Source organism: Microcebus murinus, chromosome 12, assembly GCF_040939455.1.
Source record: "Microcebus murinus isolate Inina chromosome 12, M.murinus_Inina_mat1.0, whole genome shotgun sequence".
Lineage (NCBI taxonomy): Eukaryota > Metazoa > Chordata > Mammalia > Primates > Cheirogaleidae > Microcebus > Microcebus murinus.
The window spans coordinates 15923866-15944978 of NC_134115.1; the positions used below are offsets into that span (position 1 = coordinate 15923866).

General features: G+C 39.1%; 1 protein-coding gene and 1 non-coding gene across 2 annotated transcripts in view; one reads left to right on the plus strand and one right to left on the minus strand.

The window, feature by feature from the left end:
- Positions 1-358: 358 nt before the first annotated feature.
- The window catches only part of GKAP1 (G kinase anchoring protein 1), a 68130-nt gene continuing 47375 nt past the window's right edge, over positions 359-21113 (plus strand). Inside the window, exons 1-4 of the mRNA XM_076008585.1 lie at positions 359-658; positions 1074-1205; positions 12104-12363; positions 12952-13095. Of these exons, the coding sequence (XP_075864700.1) occupies positions 12148-12363; positions 12952-13095 (360 nt within the window). The 5' untranslated portion in view covers positions 359-658; positions 1074-1205; positions 12104-12147. The remainder of the gene's footprint in view (positions 659-1073; positions 1206-12103; positions 12364-12951; positions 13096-21113) is intronic.
- Positions 6212-6315, minus strand: LOC142874751 (small nucleolar RNA U13). Its single transcript, XR_012922384.1, has one exon. It is a non-coding gene; the product is annotated as a small nucleolar RNA U13 (small nucleolar RNA).

Here is a 21113-nt window from a genome sequence, read left to right on the forward strand (position 1 = left end):
AGGTGATTCCGCCCAGCTGCGGGGCAGTGGCCTGGACTCCTATTCTCTCGGGAGGCCTCCCGTCTTGCACCGCTCCGGGAGAGCCCTTCTGTGTGACCCCGCAGACCGCGGCGCCGCCGCCTACGTGAGACGTTTGGACCCTGCCCGGCCCCCGTAGCTCCCCTTCTCCAGCAGGTGGTTCTGGTGCTTTCCCCCAACTCCGGGCGCTCACGTCACCGGTGAACCTCTACTCCGCGCCAGCGCCGCGACCAACCGAGAAAATAAACAAACCCCCCGCGCGGCGGCTGGTGCGGCAGGCCCCGCCCCCGCCCCGCGGCTCTCACGCCGCCCCCTCCGCCGGGCTTCCCTCCCACCTCCGCCCGCCCGCTCGCTCGCTCGCTCGCTCGCAGCCGCGCTCTCCCCGCCCCTCACCGCAGCCTGCAGCCGCGCTCACCGCCGCGGTCCGCCCAGCCGGCCCGGCGCCCCGGGACCCGTTAGTGCCCGGCCCGCGGGTCAACGCGCGACCCCCGCGGGGCGCGAGCCCGACCCCGCCCCTCCCGGCACTTGACCCAGTCCAGTCCCAACGCCCAGTGCGGCCGCCCCAGGAGCCGCGGGAGAGGCGGCGGCGGCGGCGGGGGAGGCGGGAGAGGAGGGCCGAGCCGGCGGCCGGGGAGGCCCGGTGAGTACGCGGAGGCGGGCCCGCCTCGTGGGGTCCCCTCCGGCGCCCCTGTGGTGGTTGCGGCGGCTCGACAGCGCTTCCCCCTTCGCCCCTGGCTCGGATGGTGGCCACTCGGCCTGAGGCGACCGGGCCCGCTGACCGGAGCGCCGGGCAGAGCGTGCGGGAGGGCCGCTCCCAGGGACGGGCCGCGGCCCGACGCTCGGCGCTGGGCTCCGGCGCGGCGAGGGGAGACCCGCACTCGACCTCAGGGCCGGGCGTTCGGGCTGTGGCGGAGCCCCCAGACCCCCGGGGACCGCTCGAGTGACAGGTGCCACTGTCCCCTCCCGCCGCTGGCATCCGCGCTCCCTCCTGACGAGCCGGGCGCTCGGAAATTTCTGGAGCGACGACCTGACTTGTTGTTTTCTCTCCCTTTCAGGTTTTGAAGCCGCTTCTCTGCCAGAGTTAGGTCTTGCCCAGCCTTATTTCTTTCTCTGTGTACTTCGCGAGTAAGTTTTGGAGCATCGGTTAACAGCCTATGGGTGAAATTTGGTTTTCATTCATGAATGAGGTATGGTGAATTACTTTTTGAATATAGTGCTCCTCCTCCTCCTCCCCGCCAGCTATTGAAAAGTAAACGAACAGGATTTTGTTATATTTTTTTTTCCTGTTGTTTGGAACCGCCTTTCAGAATTTTTGTCAGATCTCTAGCATTAGGGTGCCTAATAAATATTGAATAGTGATGACAAAATTAGTTTTTTTAAATTTGTCTGATAGTCTTTTCTCTCCATCTTCCTTTTCCCATTCTTTACCTTAGCCAGATTTTTCAGAGTAGGTGCTAATGCTTTCATGATCGGCTCTAATGAAAGAATGCCCTTCTTATACTGAAAAGTCAGTGACATGTTTTCTTCACCGTTTAGCGTTGTCTGTTTATGTGGTGAACATGCTTGTGATTGTAACTGGAATCATCAGTTTAATAAATTTGACTTGTAGCTATAAAGATACTTGAGAAACTTTTTGGCAAGTTAAAACATTAAAAATCTTTATAGAAATCTAGATTTTTTTTCTCAACAAGCTTATAACATTATAGTTGGTAGTAGTCAAATCCTCATTAATGAAAGATAATTTTAATTGTCATAAATGGATAAAATAAACTTATCTGTAAGATACCAGTCCAGTGGCTTCAACTCTGTGGAGGAAAAGTAAGAACTTAAAGTTGACTAAAAGAACATTGTGGGCAAATGGAAATACATGTGTTTTATTCATGGGAAAATCCCTTAGGTTCTCAGTACTTGTACTTTTTGCTTAGAGTTCTCAGCCTACAGAAATTAGTAGCTGCAGATTGGAGAGGGGAGGCAGTACTTAACTATGAGGAAAAAATGGAATTTGAGGCATACCGATTAAGTTTACATTGTTAGCAATAAGTGTGTTGTGAGCAGAGTTTTAGTATGCACTTGGCACTTGCTGATTATGAATCTTAATTTTTAAGAAACCAAAGTGAAATACTTTGGTTTCTTAAAACCAAATACTGTATAGTTATGTTATTTGAAGAACAGATGTAAAGTAATACACTTTTTTATTTCATCAGTTGTTAAATCAGTGATACTCAGTGCTATTTCATTTTATGCTCAATTTATTTTTTTATTTCTGCAAGGCCACACTAATTGACATCTATATCATATTAATTTCTTTTCTTTCTTTCTTTCCTTTTTTTTTCTTTTTGAGTCTCACTCTGTTGCTGGGTCTAGAGTGCCATGGCATCAGCCCAGTTCACAGCAACCTCAAACTCCTGGGCCGAAGTGATCTCCTGCCTCAGCCTCCTGAGTAGCTGGGACTACAGGTGTGCACCACCACACCCAGCTAATTTTTTCTATTTTTAGTTGTCCAGCTAACTTTTTTTATTTTTTTATTTTTAGAAGAGACAGGGTCTCGCTTTTGCTGAGGCTGCTCTTGAACTACTGACCTCAAGCGATGCTCCCACCTCAGCCTCCCATAGTGCTATGATGAGAGGCGTAAGCCACCATGCCCAGCCCTTAATTTCTTTTCTGATCAGACCACCTGGTTGATTGTGTTAATAGAAGATGACTGTCATCTTACAGAAAGGGGTATATTTGGTTGTTCTTGATTAAGGATTTTGTGTGTATGTGTCAGTTTAGAAGTGCCCTAATTGTGGTCCCCTGGGCTGAGAGATGGCTGCTGCTATCATCTTTCCTGACGCTAGTGATATCATAGTCTAGAGGAATGAAGTCATAATGGCAGTGGTCCTCTGAGCCTTCGTAGAGCCCAAGAGTACCAGCCTTTTAGAAATTCTTCTTCTTGTAGTTTAGGCTATTCATTTTTAGAAGCAGTTTACTTTAGTACCTGATGTATCCCAATTCTTTTAAATCAATGCTTCAAAACCAAATAAGCTTTCTACACAAATATGCTTCCTAGACACAGTTAGTTGTGATGATTAGTTGGTAGAATGGACTTACCCTGATGAAACAATTTGAACCACTAATAATCATTAATCCACATTTGTATTATGGGAGTAGGGATTAGCTATAGTGCATTTGGTATTTTTCCTTTTTTATTTCTAGAGCACATTTTTCAATGCTTAGATAGCTGTGTACTTTGGGAATGTAAACATGACAAAAACACTTAAGTTCAATAAATTTATCTTCTATTACCAGGTTCCGTGGTGGTTATTAGGGATAGAAAGAAGAAGGCCATGTCTTTCAGGAACATCAAGATTATAGGGGCTAGGTGCAACAATAAAGAGATAATTTATTGGAGTCAATTCAATAATAGAAGTAACTAAAATACAGAAATATTACAGAGGAAGGAATGATTAACTTCAGGGGCAGTTCAGAGAATGATTCATAGAGATGCTAGCACCTGAGCAGGATTTTGAGGAGTGAATGGAAATTTTGAGTGGAAGAGATGGAGGGCATTGTAGGCAAAGGGAACAGCATAGATAACAATATGAACAAGTAAACTAATTGTGTGTTCAAGAAACTCTAAGTAGTTGGTTTTTCCTGAAGTACAAACAAAATCTGAAGGAGAGTTGCTATAGAAACCCCTAACATATGTTATAATATTTAATCAAATAATTGACTTTTTGGGTATGAAGTATATATATATTACAAAATGGGGACTTGGTTATACTTTTGACATGCTGCCATCTTAAGAACAGAAGAATTGTTTTTTACTAATGGTAGTCATTAAATTATAGAGGATAATGGAATAATAGAAGATATATTTATAGATGATGCGCTGCCCGTGTGTTTATAATTGTGAACTTGTGTTTCTTTTGCATTTTGACCTGAAATGTTTCTTTTTAAAATTATCTTGTGAATATCTTTTGTCTTCCTTCAACTAAACTTATCCTTGAAATAACTAAAATTATCCTTGAAATTATTTTTAAAAGACTCAAAAGGAAGAGGGGGGAAAATAAAATACAATCAATAGATTTCTGAACCAAACACTTGATTTGTGTAGTATTTTAGTAATATATAAATGTTTATATACAGCATGAGCCACCATTGTATGCCTTAATTATATCATTTAAGTATATATAAATATCTGAGAATGTGTTTGAATTTTAAAGATGAAGTGTTATTGAAAGAGAAAACAGAAATAGAGAGGGAAGGGAGAAGACCTATATTTGAATCTATTTATCTTTTTTTTTTTGGAGATAGTCTCACTTCTGTTGCCCAGGCTAGAGTGCCGTGATTTCAGCTTAGCTCACGCAACCTCAAACTCCTGGGCTTAAGCGATCCTACTGCCTCAGCCTCCCTAGTAACTGGGACTACAAACATGCACCACCATGCCCAGCTAATTTTTGTATGTATATATATATATTTAGTTAGCCATTAATTTCTTTCTATTTATAGTAGAGATGGAGTCTTGCTCTTGCTCAGGCTGGTTTTGAACTCCTGACCTTGAGCAATCCACCTGCCTCGGCCTCCCAGAGTGCTAGGATTACAGGCATGAGCCACCACTGGGCCTGAATCTATTTATCTTAATCTCTCTTAGATATGATTGTAGGGGGAGATGCAGAAGTTTAGGACACAAGACTGAAGGAATATTAACCCTAGCCATGACCTGAAATAGTATCTTTAAAAAGCCTGATGTTTTCATGGTCTGCCTGTTTATCCCTTTTTTCTCATCAAGGTTAAAAAAGAAGTTACAAAGATATTCCTGGACTATATGACATGATTATATTTTTATAAATTCTGAAAAATTAGTTAATGAAGGTAATACTTTTTAAAAATCATCCAACATAATAAGTTTTTGACAGTTGCTCTCTGTCATTTGACTTTTGCTTCACTGAAATAAATAGCCAAAGACGTCTCATTGTTCACTCTGGCCTGTAGCTCCCTTTCTAAATTTTGACACAGGGCAGAAAAATCAATATTGCATTGATTACATTGTCCTTAACTTTTTTTCAATTTGTGTATAGATGACCAGATGTTCATTTTCCCTTTTCAAGATGAGATTTTTTTTATAGAAGTAATATGGTCATTTAGAACATTTGGGGAGGCCGGGCGCGATGACTCAACACCTATAATCCTAGCACTCTGGGAGGCCGAGGCGGGAGGATCGTTTAAGGTCAGGAGCTTGAAACCAGCCTGAGTAAGAGTGAGACCACCCAGTCTCTACTAAAGATAGAAAGAAATTAATTGGCCAACTAAAAATATATAGAAAAAATAAACCGGGCATGGTGGCACATGCCAGTTATCCCAGCTACTTGGGAGGCTGAGGCAGGAGGATTGCTTGAGCCCAGGAGTTTGAGGTTGCTGTGAGCTAGGCTGACACCATGGCACTTTAGCCTGGGCAACAGAGTGAGACTCAGTCTCAAAAAAAAAAAGAACATTTGGGGAAATAGTGAAAACTATAGAAAGGAAAAGAAGCATGATGAGTAATCCCATGAATTTTTCTCTTCTCTTTGGTATATATAAATAATATGCATATTTACAAATTGGAGATTTTTTTTATATTAATGTTTTATTCCCCTCTTTTATTTAAAGTGTATATTTTCCCTTCCTCTATTTCTGAAGTACTGGTTAGTATGCCTTTTTGTTTTTCTTCTTCTTCTTTTTAAGTATCTTTTGAGTTAGTGTACTTTTTTTTTTTTTGGATACATTGTCTTGCTGTGCTATCAGTGTATCTTTCGATGTGGTATGTGGATTTCTTTCATGGCTGTTGAGGTAGATGATAATGTTGATGTATTGACTATTTATTTTTAAAAGTCCAGCATGTAGCACAGATGATGATTGAGCCCTTCCAATTGTCTTACCTCCTATCCCCTTAGCTGCAGACTAAGTAGTTGTTATTTTGCCTTTAATATTTACTATCATTATACTAAAGTATAATATTATACTAAAGTATAATGCAAGTGGCTGCCACTATCTTTTCTTTTTTTTTTTTTTTTTTTTTTTGGCACTCTTACCCCTGATCAACAAGGAACTATTATAGGTGAGCTTTCCCCCTTTCCATCCTACCCTTTCATAAGTTTAAGTATGTTAACACATGGGTTGCTGAGGTGATATAGATAGCTGCCTTCCCAGAGAAATAATTTATTATTATTTTTTTCATGAGACTGGTAAAGAGCCAATGCCATAACAATATTTAAAGGAGGCACATCTCACACATGAGCATGAAAACCCAGTCATCAGGCTTATGAGCTACAAAAGGATCTCCAAAAAAATAATTTTGTTTTTGGAATGTTTATCATGGGTTCTTTTCTCAGATAACAGTATTTATTTTAATACTTTTTTTTTTTTGCTTTGTATATCTTTTGTTATTTCTTTTCACACATTTAAGAAACATTTATTGTCTATTGTGTTTAAGACTTGTGTTATGCCCATTGTTTAAGACAGAGTTGCAACTGTGATTTTTGGGTTTCTGGTAGATTGGTGTTTTCCTTCTGCAGTATGTTAGGTGTAATCTTTAGGTCATTAATTCATTTTGGTGGCTGACCACTGAACTACTGCTCAGTGCCTGAAAACTTTTATTTTATTTCAAAGATTAAAGACTTAAGCTTCTAGAAGGGCCAGATGTTGATTTAAATTTCAAAACACTTTTTGCAGTGGAGTCAGATGCGCATTTTGCAGATGCGCTTAGTCAAATTTTTAAATAGCTGTGCCAATTCTCCTATGCCTCATAGGACCTCCAGGCACATTTCAGTCTAATGATAATAGTAAGAACACCAGTAGGTGCTTACACAGTCACACGCTGCACAACATTTTGGTTAACCATGGACCATATACGTGACTGTGGTCCCATAGAATTATAAAATCGTACTGTACTTTCTCTGTGTTTTGATACATAAATATTTGCCATTGTATTACAGTTGCCTACAATATTCAGTACTGTAAGATGCTGTACTGGTTGTAGCCTAGGAGCAAATAGGCTATACCATGTACCTAGGTGTATCGTAGGCAGTACCATCAAGGTTTGTGAAGTATACTCTGTGATGTTTGCACAATGACAAAATCACTTAATGACACATTTCTCAGAAAGTATCTGCATCGTTAAGTGACCCTTGTGACTCTATTTGAATGCTTATGCTGTATTGGCTACAGTTCTAAACACTTTACATATGTTAACCTATTTAGTCTTTACAACTAACGGAGGGAGCTAGATATTCTCATTCCTGTTTCACAGAAGAAACAGAGGTCAAGTAAGTTGCCTAGGGGCTCACAGACATTCTGGCTCCAGGTCAGCACTCATGCCTGGGGCTTTCTGCCATTTGTTGCATTAGGAAAGGACCACAGGCATCTCATTATCCTAAAACTGGAAGGAGATCTACAAGTTTCTGTATAGAACTGGATGGAAAATGTGTTACATTTTCTTTATAGTGTCTGACTAGAATAAGCAAAGCTGAATATAAAGTATTAGGAAAGATATTAAATGTTGAATTTGTATAAAACTTCAAAATCTTTTCAGGTTTTCAATGAGAGAATTGTGCTTGCTTCCATGAACAAAAGCTTTTGTTTGTTTGTTTTGGCCAGGTTTATAAGGTTAGGAGAACATAAGCTTTTAAATATCAGACTTATCCATGAAACAACATACAATTTCTGATCTAGGCATGTACCACCATGCCTGGCTAATTTTTTCTATATATTTTTAGTTGGCCAATTAATTTCTTTCTGTTTTTAGAAGAGATGAGGTCTCACTCTTGCTCAGGCTGGTCTTGAACTCTTGAGCTCAAACGATCCACCCACCTTGGCCTCCCAGAGTGCTAGGATTACAGGTGTGAGCCACCACGCCCGGCCTGATCTAGGCTTTTAAATGATGCTTTCTTAGAATTGAGTCCCTGTTAAAATTTTGTTTGTATGAGTAGTAGATAATAAAAACAAACCATTTTTGTTTCCTAAGCCTTCGGTAACTTACAACAGTTGAAATTATTTTTAAAGAATCTAAAAACTATTTTTTGCCAAAAATGGATTATGAATTTTCTTGGGGTAAAAATGAAAGGATTTCAAATTCAATTATATTTTCTAACTTCAAGTGTTTTGAGATAATGACAAAGATCTAATTGGCAGAAAGCGTATGCATTGTTTGAGCAATCACTGAGCAGCTAGATTTTTACGGTGCTAAAAACACATGGCATTGGCAAATGGGGGAAAATATTAATATAGAGATATAAAGCTATTGCTTGAAACTTTGCTCACTAGGAGATTCTGTGCTCCCCAACTCCTTCCCTCCTCTCTTTGTACTGTGTGCCTTGCTATGTGGGCACCTGGATCATAAGCTCTTCCATCAGTTCCACGGGCCTGTCTACCACAATGGGCAGCAGTGCTTTCTGCAGCTGTCTGATAAAGTAGATTACCAGAGGGTGGAGCACTCTCCTTGTCACATTTGACGAAATCGCAGAGCAGCATGTACAGGAACTGTCCACTGATGAGCACCAGATAAGGTTGCTTGCATCTGGAGGTGAGTAGCCCAGAGGCTCTTACTTTTCCAGGATTTTCCTGGCTGCCCCAAGGCCTGAGGGAAACTTTATCTGAGGATACCAGGTACAGAAGCTCTGCCTTATGCTGCCGAAAGAAAATTTCTATGAGCTTTGGAGAGTGTTTTAAAATAAACATTTAACTCATATATAATCCAAATACAAAATTTACAGTTTTGATAGCCCTAGAATGGAAAAGAAATTTTTTTGTGTAAGCTGTGTCTTGATAAGGCTAGGGTATGCTGCAGTAACAACCTGAAAATCCCAGGAACTTAAAGCAGCAAAATTGCCTTCTTGCTCAAGCTACATGTACGTCACAGGTTCATTGTAGTTTTAGACTCTATTAGACCTGGCTGATGGAGACTCCATCTCAACATGTGCTTACACAATCACAGAAGCAGAGAAAAGAAAACATGTTGAACCATGTGCTGACTTTTAAAGCTCTTTAAAGATTAACATTTCACTGGCTAAATTAAGTCATGTGGTCATGTCTGCATTCAACAGGGGATAGATAGATAGTATAATTCTCCTTCAAAGGGGGGCAGTGAATATATGTGAACAGTTATAGAGCTACCACTTTCAATTTATAGTTCCAAAAGTTAAAACTAAATGTAGTGATAGCTGCTGAACACCTGTATAGGAATACTGTACCTGAAGTACTCAAGAAACTAAAACTTTATGTAGGATTATTTTTAAAACACCTGTTGAAGTTGAAGGGAAACTAATGTTTTCCATAATATTTTTGAGTCTGGAGTTTCTTTTTCATTTTGTAATCTTTTCTTCCTTGTAATAATGAAGGGAAATTATGAAGCCTTAATTTTCATGCTTCCAGGATAGATTTAAACCTAAAAGTATCATAATTTATCAGTTATGTTATCTATGTATATTGTGATTTTTATCTTGATTTGCTTATTTATGGGCATAGGAACAATGGGTATTAATGTGGTAATAAAAATACTTTTATTTAATGACTACCAGATGACATCTTCAAACATTCTTATGATTTTTCTTCATTGTGTAAACAAAAAATTGAAGTATTTCTAAATATTTTTCTGGATTCTTAAGATTGAAGATTGAATACATGCTTCTCATGTTTGTTCCCTCCTGTAAACATACAAACTATAGTGTGTGGTAATCTTTCAAAATGGACCTCAGTGGTCCTCACCTCCTAGTAGTCACCTTTGCATAGTCCTCACATGAACCTGTGTGATATTGTGATACAGTGAGAAATATTAATATATGTGTAACCAATAGGATATTGTGGAAATGACAGTGGCTAGTTCAGATATGAGCACTGTGACTCAAGACACATTTGATAAAAAGAAAAGGAAAGGAATAAGTCACACAAAAATCAGAATAAGCCGGGCGTGGTGGCTCACGCCTGTAATCCTAGCACTTTGGGAGGCCGAGGCGGGCGGATTGCTCAAGGTCACGAGTTCGAAACCAGCCTGAGTGAGACCCCATCTCTACCAAAAATAGAAATAAATTAATTGACCAACTAAAAATATATATACAAAAAATTAGCCGGGCATGGTGGCACATGCCTGTAGTCCCAGCTACTCGGGAGGCTGAGGCAGGAGGATAGCTGAGCCCAGGAGTTTGAGGTTGCTGTGAGCTAGGCTGACGCCACGGCACTCACTCTAGCCTGGGCAACAGAGTGAGACTCTGTCTCAAAAAAAAAAAAAAAAAAATCAGAATAATACTTATCTCTGGATGGAGATAGCAGGGGAATGCTTTTGGAGAGAGGCATAGTGGTCAGGTAACATTCTTTTAGTCTTGGTGCTGAGTACTTACAGTATTCTTTTTTTTAAAACCAACTATTCAGTTTTTGTGTACATGATACATTTCAAAATAAAAACACATTTCTGAGTTCCACAATCTATTAAGAAAATCTGCGTCTTTTTTAAATTGGAAGAGTACTTAGACTTCTAGAAGCTATAGGGCTCTTTTCTTTGGACTTGGACAAAGCAGGGTTCAGCAAATTTGGGTTCAGGTCCTGACTATGGCACTAACTTGCAGAATGACCTTAGGGAAGTCATTTAACCAATCTAAACTCCAGTAACATTATCTGTAAAACTAAAAGATTTGGGTTAGAAATTAGAGGACCTCTAAGATCCCTTCTAAGTCTAAAAGATTGTTGAAAAGCTGACAGAACACTAAATAAAACCACACACCTATGCTTGGAGTGGTAGGATGCACAGAAACTAGTGACCTAAGAGATAATGTGGGCCGGGCACAGTGGCTCATACCTATATATCCTAGCACTCTGGAAGGCCGAGGCGGGCAGATTGCTCGAGGTCAGGAGTTCGAAACCAGCCTGAGTGAGAACAAGACCCCTATCTCTACTATAAATAGAAAGAAATTAATTGGCCAACTAATATATATAGAAAAAACTAGCTGGGCATGGTGGCGCATGCCTATAGTCCCAGCTATTCAGGAGGCTGAGGCAGCAGCATTGCTTGAGTCCAGGAGTTTGAAGTTGCTATGAGCTAGGCTGCTGCCACAGCATTCACTCTAGCCTGGGCAACAAAGTGAGACTCTGTCTCAAAAAAAAAAAAAAAAAAAAAATTAAAAAAGAGATAATATGGAAGGTGATTTTGAAAAAGTTTCTTTTGGTTGAGGGAATTTAAGCTCTTTATTTTGCTGTCAGTTCTAAATCATATCTCTAGAATCAAGCTTAAGGTAGCATATAATAAGAATATTCTTTAAGAATATTCTAATAAGAATATGCTTTTTTTCTTGTATTAGAAGTTTGGTGTAACCGTGATTGGATTAAGGGTCTCTTTTGGTCTACAGTGAAAAATGATATTCCTGCTTTTCCACTGTAAACCATATTGATTTAAGAAGTTCTCCATAGGTGGGATGTGATAGCTCACACCTGTAATCCTAGCACTCTGGGAGGCCGGAGGATCGGGAGAATCGTTTGAGCTCAGGAGTTCAAGACCAGCCTGAGCAAGAGTGAGACCCGGTCTCTACTAAAAAACAGAAATAAATAGAAATAGAAATAAATTATATTTCTAAATAAATAAATATAAAATAAAATTAGCCGGGAATGGTGGCACATGCCTGTAGTCCCAGCTACTCGGGAGGCTGAGGCAGGAGGATTGCATGAGTACAGGAGTTTAAGGTTACTGTGAGCTAGGCTGACACCATGGCACTCTAGCCCAGGCAACAGAGTGAGACTCTGTCTCAAAAAACAAAATGTTCTCCATAAATCTGTGTATATTACAGAAGTATTGAAAGGAGAGAGGAAAATTATGAAGTTTTGAAAACCATTTTTGGGAAGATGAACACATACATTGTATTGGTGGTATTCTTATAATAGTTACCTGTGAAATTTCAATATATAATTTTTCTATTGTACAATTTTATGTTTTTTACTTAAGTCAAAAAGTATTGCCAGTAGGACTGGTTATGATTTACTAAATTTGGTCTCAGGAGAAATGTATATATATATGATTGTTCTGGAATCTAGAACAAATTTTACTAAGTACATTTACCTGTCTGCTTTGTTTTCTCCCTTTCCACAGGAATTATTCTTGACAGAAATATTTTAAAAGAAAAAAATTTTACAATGGCTTCAGCAGTACTTAGTTCTGTTCCCACTACTGCTTCTCGTTTTGCCCTGTTACAAGTGGATAGTGGCAGTGGTTCTGATTCTGAGCCTGGAAAAGGCAAAGGTCGGAATACTGGAAAGTCTCAAACTTTGGGAAGCAAATCAACTACAAATGAGAAAAAAAGAGAGAAAAGAAGAAAAAAGAAGGAACAGCAGCAGAGTGAAGCAAATGAGGTGACAATCATATTTGTGTTGTCTGCTTTCCCAATAACCTATAAGCATCGTGAGGACAGGTATTATTTTGTTTACCCATGTATCCACAGTACTTGGTTCACAGGTACTCAGCAAATATTACTTGGATGAATGGATGTAAGTTTGTATGTATTTAAAGTCAAATATAATGAACATTTTTAAAATACTTTTTTTCTGGCTGTGGAATCTTGTGTGTTTATTTCAAAAAATTTAAAATAAGGAAGTCATTCAAGTTTTTTGAATTGTACAGTTTTATATTTTAAGAGCATACTTATGTCACTTTTCTACTCTACTCCTATAAACTTCTCTTTAGTAAAGAGGAATCATTAAAATGGTGGTATACTAGAGTACAACACATTTTCACTTAATCATTTCATCTGTAGATCTATCAGCATCATCTCAAATGCTGGCAAAATTAACATTCTACAATGATTACATACAAAAACACAAATAGTGACTTTAAGTTGTGTGAGTTAGCATGGTAAGTGTTTGGAGTATAAGTATAAAAATATCATTGATTTTTTTTTTATTGTTGAAATACATTTAATATATTTTTTGTTTGTTTTATAGCTCAGGAATCTCGCTTTTAAGAAAATTCCCCAGAAATCCTCCCATGCCATTTGTAACGCTCAACATGAGCTTTCATTGTCAAACCCAGTACAGAAGGATTCACGAGAAGAAAATTGGCAAGAGTGGAGACAAAGAGATGAGCAGGTACAGCTAAGTAAATAAAATTATTTTGCTTTGTTTTTCAGTGAATTTATGGATTTTTCAGATGGCAGTGCATCTGAATCCATGTCACCACTGTTCTGAGGAGCAAATTTGATTGCATTAATTCACATGTGTTTGCTGTTTTTAAGAAAAAGTTCTGTCTTTGATCTACAGAAAAACAGAATTGGTACATTTATTGTTTGTTAGTATTGGCAATTTAGAGCACTTATTTTGTGGTTTTTAAAATCATGTGCCTTTTTACAGATGAAAGAGAGATAGGGAAGGTAGAGGAATCTTATTAAATTATTTCAAGTAGGAAAAAAAAATCACATTTGTAGGGCCAGAGTTCTCTTTTTAAAACTACCCAGTGACAGTTTGGCTTTAAAAAGGTAGATTTTGAGGGGAAACTTTTCCTTTTAAACTTTGATATAAAATAATTTATGGCATTTATTTGTTTCTTTAACCTATTTACATAATTTGTTTTTCTGTGCCTGTATTAAATATCAATAATAGTCAAATAGACAACTTTTTAAGACCAATAAATTTCTTTTTTATGTGGTGTCCAGGAAAATAACATACTAAGGCTGGAATATACTATAGAAGATGCTGTATGTGTAGGAAACGAACGAAGAGTTATTTATTTGCTTATCTATTGTCATTTAATCTATTGAGAATGAGTATCATTCTAGCAGATGTTAGGTCTATTAGAGTAGCTGTTCCTGTCATTCTTGGATTACCAGTTTTAAAAGAAGTAGACTGTACTAACCTATGCTCTTCACATAAACTATGTTAATTATAATATTTTCTTTAGGATTCTGTAGTGCCTTAGGCTTATCATTATGGGTGTCAATTATTACTCTGGAGCCATGCAATAATGCTGTTCAAAGACATTTCTAGGCTTTGGTGTGCTGGATAAATCATCTTGTACTACTTGTAGGGGTTATTTGATTCTTTTCTTCCTTGTACAATATTCCTTATCACAGATTCTTGTTTACAAGTATAAATGTGATCTATTTATTAGACAATAATTACCAGTGTCTTCACCAAAGAGAATTTCTCCCAGTGGCCCAAAGGGCACTGGGAAACAAATGAAGGAAAACTCGAATTTGCACCAAAGCAAATTTCATGCAATATGAAGACTTGGACACAGGAATCTGATTGCCTTTCTTTCTGCTCCTATTAATTGCTATCAAAACCAGGTAATTATGAGAAAGAAATAGTTGACTTGGCCCTGACCCTATTTAAGGGTGCCATTCAAGGCCCAGGAACTTTGAGGAATTTCTGCTGGGTATACTATTGATAGGTCGCTTAGGAAGACTTGGTCCCTTATTTGAAAGTCTCACTTGGAAGAAGATAATCAAGGGCATGGAAGTAAAGTAGATCTGAGATAATTATACTGTGAGATGATGAGGAGTTAAGGTCAAGTCTTGGAACCAATGGACAGTATACCACTGGAAATCCATTTTACTTTGAAGAGTAATAGGTTTGAAAAGTAGACACATTTTGAGGGACAATGACTGTACTAGGCAGAAAGCATATAGTATAGGGTTGCTCTCTCTGTCCTACTAGGGAAACAGCACTATGAGAAAGTGCAGGTATGGAGGACTGAGCCAGACTGAAAGCTGGGCATGGAAATCTTACCTGTTATGTGGGTGCTTATTTTAAATAAGCACCCACATTATTCAAATAATTTCAAAAGAAATTATGCTAAGGTAAAGTTTCCTACTCCTAAATCACCATAATGATAATGTAAATTTATATTGGTGAGGCCTCAGCATAAAATCTGAAGCTGGAATTAAACAGCAACCAGATGGACAGTAGAGAAGCAGCCATTCCACCCACTTATGAGCAAACTGTGGATCTCATGTCAGCTGAAGAAAAGCTAAAAGGAAAATAACATTGTACTTAGTATCCAGAGTAAAAGCACTTTGAAAAAGATTTGTTATAGGGAACAGAAGTTAATTTTAGATAGCACTTATTTTTTGCTTTAATAAAAGTCAAGGTGCTAGATCATTTTGTAAAAGTCAAGGGGATGATAGTAGTGTTATATAATAAGGTGAGAAAAGTTAATGGACTGAAATGAAAAAGTGGCTGAGAGAAATTGGAAGGGAGATGGGTAAATTACAAAATTTAGAAAATAAGATTAAAGCAGAATAAAAACTTCATTAGAAGGACCAAATAATAGAGTATATACTGAGGAAAATGGGTCAGTTGTGTGAAGGAAACTTTGATAAATTTTGCTGATAAAATTGACATGATAGATTGGAACACTGAACTGAAATCCAGTAGAGACATAAGTAGTGTCCCTGAAACGCATAGAACAGAAGGAGGTATTAAAGATTGTGTTAAGGGATACAAAATTATAGCTAGGTAGGAGGAATAAGTTTTAGTGTTCTAAAGCTACAGTCCCCAGCCCCCAGGCTGCGGACCGGTACTGGTCCGTAGCCGTTAGGAACTGGGCTGCACAGCAGGAGGTGAGCACTGGGTAAGCTAGCAAGCACTTTATCTGTATTTACAGCTGCTCCCCATCACTCACATCAGTGCGTAAGCTCCACCTCCTGACGGATCAGCAGTGGCATTAGATTCTCATAGGAGCACGAACCCTACTGTAAACTACACATACAAGGGATCTAGGTTGCGTGCTCCTTATGAGAATCTAATGCCTGATGATCTGAGCTGGAACTGAAGAGGTGCTGGTAGTGCTGGGGACTGGCGGCATCTACAGATTATCATTAGCAGAGAGGTTTGACTGCACAGAGACCATAATAAATCAATTGCTTGCAGACTCATATCAAAACCCTATCAGAGAGTGGCAAGTGATACGCTGCATCTGGTGGCAGGCTTTAAATCAGAATCCAACATTTATTTTAGTCCATACATGGCCTGCCCATTATTTTGTTACCACTTCCATCCACCTCTTTCTCACACTGTGCACTGTTTCTGTCATGGTTTTGGTAAGCCTACACGCTAACCCCAAGCAAAAATGAGTAAAAAAACAAACATTACTGGAGAGCTTCTATGAAAAGGTGGAAAGACCCAGCGATGAGAGAACATGAGACCCTAAGACTGCCAACAAAATGAAAGTTGCATTTAAAAGAAAATACCAAGTCCTACTTAAATTATGGATTCTTTGCAACAGGTGATTCACATTCTCCAAGCCCACTTTGAATAATGTGTGGTGACCAGCTAACCAACAAAGCCATGAAACGGTAAAGACTGCTTCACCACATGGAGATCAAGCACCCTGCATTAAAAGACAAGCCTTTGAGGCCAGGCGTGGTGGCTCTTGCCTGTAATCCTAGCACTCTGGGAGGACGAGGCGGGCAGATTGCTCGAGGTGAGGAGTTCGAAACCAGCCTGAGCAAGAACAAGACCCCGTCTCTATTATAAATAGAAAGAAATTAATTGGCCAACGAATGTATATAGAAAAAATTAGCTGGACATGGTGGTGCATGCTGGTAGTCCCAGCTACTTGGGAGGCTGAGGCAGTAGGATTGCTTGAGCCCAGGAGTTTGAGGTTGCTGTAAGCTAGGCTGATGCCATGGCACTCACTCTAGCCTGGGCAACAAAGTGAGACTCTGTCTCAAAAAAAAAAAAAAAAAAAGGCAAGCCTTTGGAGTTTTTCAAAACTAAAAACGTGAACACAAAGAACAGAAGCAGTTATTGAAGGCCACCACGTCATCAAACGTGTCTGCACTCAGAGTATCATTCTTAGTGGCTAACTGAATTGCTAAAGCTAAGAAGCCCATTACTATTGGTGAAGAGTCGATCCTACCTGCTGCTAAGGACATTTGCTGTGAACTTTTATGGAGGCTGCAGTTCAAAAGGTGTTCATTCCTCTTTCAGCTAGCACCATAACTAGATGAATTGATGAAATTGAGAATATTGAGGCACAATTGTTAGAGAGGATTAATGAGTCACCATGGTATATAATCTAGGTTGATGAATCTACTGATGTTGACAACAAGGCAACAATGCTTGTTTTTGCACAATACATTTTTCAGGAGGATGTGCATGAGGATGTTATGTGCACTTTTGTTGCCAACCAATAGCACAGTTGCAGAACTACTAAAATCTTTGAATGCTTACATATCAGGAAAACTGAATTGGTCCTTTTGTGTCAGTATATGCACAGATGGAGTGGCTGTCAGTGACTGGACAGCTTTCTGGTTTTACTACTTGGGTCAAAGAGGATGCTTCTCAAAGTGAGTCTCCACACTGTGTCATCCATAGAGAAATGCTAGATAGCCAAAAGATGTCACCTGAATTAAACAGCAGTTTGTTGAATGTGATTAAAATTATCAACCACTGGCCCACGCCTGTAATCCTAGCACTCTGGGAGGCCAAGGCGGGCGGATTGCTCGAGGTCAGGAGTTCGAAACCAGCCTGAGCAAGAGCGAGACCCCGTCTCTACTATAAATAGAAAGCAATTAATTGGCCAACTAATATATATAGAAAAAATTAGCCGGGCATGGTGGCACATGCCTGTAATCCCAGCTACTCGGGAGGCTGAGGCAGTAGGATTGCTTGAGCCCAGGAGATTGAGGTTGCTGTGAGTGAGGCTGACGCCACAGCACTCACTCTAACCTGGGCAACAAAGCAAGACTGTGTCTCAAAAAAAAATAATTATCAACCACATTAAAGTCCATACTCACGTCTGTTTCACAGCACTGTGAGGAGATGGACACATAGCACAGATGTCTTCTCGTACACAGAAGTGAAATGGCTCTCTAAAGGTAGATCACTGGCCAGAGTTTTTGAGTTACAAGAGCCACTCCAGAGATTTCTTTTAGAAAAACAGTCACCACTGGCAGCACATTTCAATGACACGGAATGAGTCGCAAAACTTACTTGTGTGACATATTCAGCCTGCTCGACTAACTTAATCTGTCACTTCAGGGGAGAATGACAACTGTGTTCAATCTGCAGATATAGTGACTGCACTCAAAGCCAAACTGGAATTATGGGGGTGATGAGTGAACATTGGGATTTTTGACATATTTCAAACATTAGCAGAGATTTTGAAAGAGACTGAGCCAGGGCCTTCTTTCTCCTAGCTGGTTCATGATCACCTATCTCAGCTTTCAGAAGAGTTTGAGCATTACTTGCCAGCCACAAAAGACACCCAAACTGGAAAGGAATGGATCTTCAACCCATTCGTGAAGAAGCCAGGTGAATTGACTTTGTGCTAGAAGAGGATCAACTCCTTGAGATCACAAATGATGGTGGCCTTAAAAGTATGTTTAAGACAACTTCAGATCTCTCTATGTTCTGGATTAAAGTCAAAGCAGAATATCCTGAGATTGCCACAAAAGTACTAAAAAGCCTGCTTCTATTTCCAACATTTTATCTTTGTGAAGCAGGGTTTTCTGCAGTGACAGCAACTAAAACGAGATTATGGAGTAGAATGGATATAATCAACACACTTCAGGTGTCACTGTCTCTCATCAACCCCAGATGGGACCATCTGGTTTCAGGAAAACAAGCTCAGGGCTCCCACTGATTCTGCATTATGGTGAATTGTATAATTATTTCATTATATATTCCAGGGTAATAATAATAGAAATAAAGTACACAATAAATGTAATTTGTTGGAATCATCCTGAAACCATCCCCTCCTGCCCCAGTCCATGGAAAAATTTTCTGAAACTTGTCCCTTGTGCCAAAAAGGTTGGGGACTGCTGTTCTGTAGCAATGTAGGATGACTATAGTTAATGATAATATTAGGTTATTAAGTATGGAATGTCCAATTTCCTCAAGTACTAAGTTTGACAGTTGATATCTCTGACATTTCACTTTGACACTTCTTGTTTGTTTGTTTTTTTTTCTTATTGTGAAGGTACGTCCACATTCTTTCAAATGCTGTTTTGGCTTGTGATTGTCTTTCACATTTTTTTTTAAGGTAATTTTGTGCAACCATGAATAGGTCAAAAATTTGTGATATTTTTGAATATGAGTTCCGTTGTGGAATGAATGCAACACAGCTTGAAATATCAATGAAGCGTTTGGGATGTATGTGGCTAATGAACAGTATGTTGATGGTTTACGAAGTTCCATTCTGGTGATTTTAATCTTGCAAATGAAAATGTGCCATGTGGGTGACCTGATACCAAGGTGGATAATGATGAGCTGAAAGCTATAGTGGGAGTGAATCTATTTCAACTCATGCATGAATTAGCAGCAAGGTTTGGCATTACTATTCAAACAATATTGGACCATTTGAAACAAATGGGCAAGGTAAAGAAGAAAGATGGGTACCACATGAATTAAATGAGCATCAGAAGATAAATCATCTCAAAGCTTGCCTTTCTTTGCTGTCACGACATAAAGGTAAACCATTTCTATACTATATTGTTAATGTGTGATGAAAAATGGATTCTTTGTGACAATCACAAGTGTTTGGTACATGGTTGGATAAAGATGAAGTGCTGAAACAATCCAAAACTTAATATTCCTCAAAAAAAGCTAATGGTATCTGTCTGGTGGTCCACTACAGCTTCATGAAACCTGGTCACTTGATTACAGCAGATGCCTACTGCAACCAACTGGACGAAATGATGAGGATGCTTGCAATTAAGTAGCCAAGATTGGTTGGTAGAGACAGGCCAATCCTGTCTCTACCACAGGATTGCAAGACCTTTTGCAAGACCACATGTTGCAAAAAACAACTCTGTTCAAACTACAGAAACTGGACTTGGGAAACTTTCTAGCATCCACTCTTCACTACACCTTGCACCAACTGACTACCACTTCTACCAGGTGTTGGACCACTTCTTCCAAGAAAAAATATTCAGTTCTCAACAGCTGTGGAAAACACCTTTCATGATTTCATTAACACTCACTGTCCAGGCTTCTTCACTGCAGACATAAGTAAGTTACTGTTAAGATGGCCCCATCTCTACTAAAAATAGAAAGAAATTAGCTGTACAACTAAAAATATATAGAAAAAATTAGCTGGGCATGGTGGCGCAGGTCTGTAGTCTCAGCTACTTGGGAGCTTAGGCAGTAGGATTGCTTGAGCCAGGAGTTTGAGGTTGCTGTGAGATAGGCTGACGCTATGGCACTCTAATTCTAGCCAGGGCAACAGAGTGAGACTCTGTCTCAAAAACTAAACAAACAAACAAACGACACTTTTGATTCAAAATCGGACATTTCATATTTAATGACCTAATATCTAGTTTCAAGTAGCTAGAAGGAGATTATCGAATGTTCCCAACTTGAAGAAATGATAAATATTTGAGGTAATGGTTATGCTAATTACCCTGATCTGATCACTGTACATTATATGTATTACAGTATCACTATGTATCCCATAAATATGTACAATTATTGTCTATTAAAATTTTTTTTAAAGATTATGTTGATAAAAATTTCTCTAGGCTTAACACTTGAATCTAAGGTTGAAAGAACTGAAATGAGCTTTAAGTCTTTTAAAAATTAGTTTTTAATGTTAAGAATTCAGAATAAAGAAATAATGCCATAAATGTATGCATAGAAGTAAACAGATTGCCTACAAAGGATGACAAATAAGGCTATTTTAATGCCAGAACTGAAATGTTAGGACCAAGAATTCTGCCTCTAGCCAAGATGTCATTTGTGTGAATGCACAAGATATATACTCTCAGACCTACAGTAACTGAGAAAGTATACCACCATTACCCTTTCTGTAATTTTTATGAGTTGTGCTCCTGACAGTTAAGTTAATCTAAATAAAGAACTCAACAATTGGAAAGCACCAGTGGTGAATGTTTAATCTAGCTCAATAAAAGAATTAACTCTAAGAAGTGGTTGTAAATGTGGTTATTAACCACTTCGGTACCACGCTCACCTGCCGGGTAACCTTGCCCACAGCTGGCACTCATAGTCCACCTGATGGTTTGTGCTGTGCATTGATGATGAATCCGTTTTGCTCTTGTGTGACGAGGAAAGCTTTAAAGCACTGAAAGCTTGTTTTACTTTACAGGCAGCTTTACTTGTAATGTAAATCAGAATAGGTAACATATACATATATGTTTTCATTA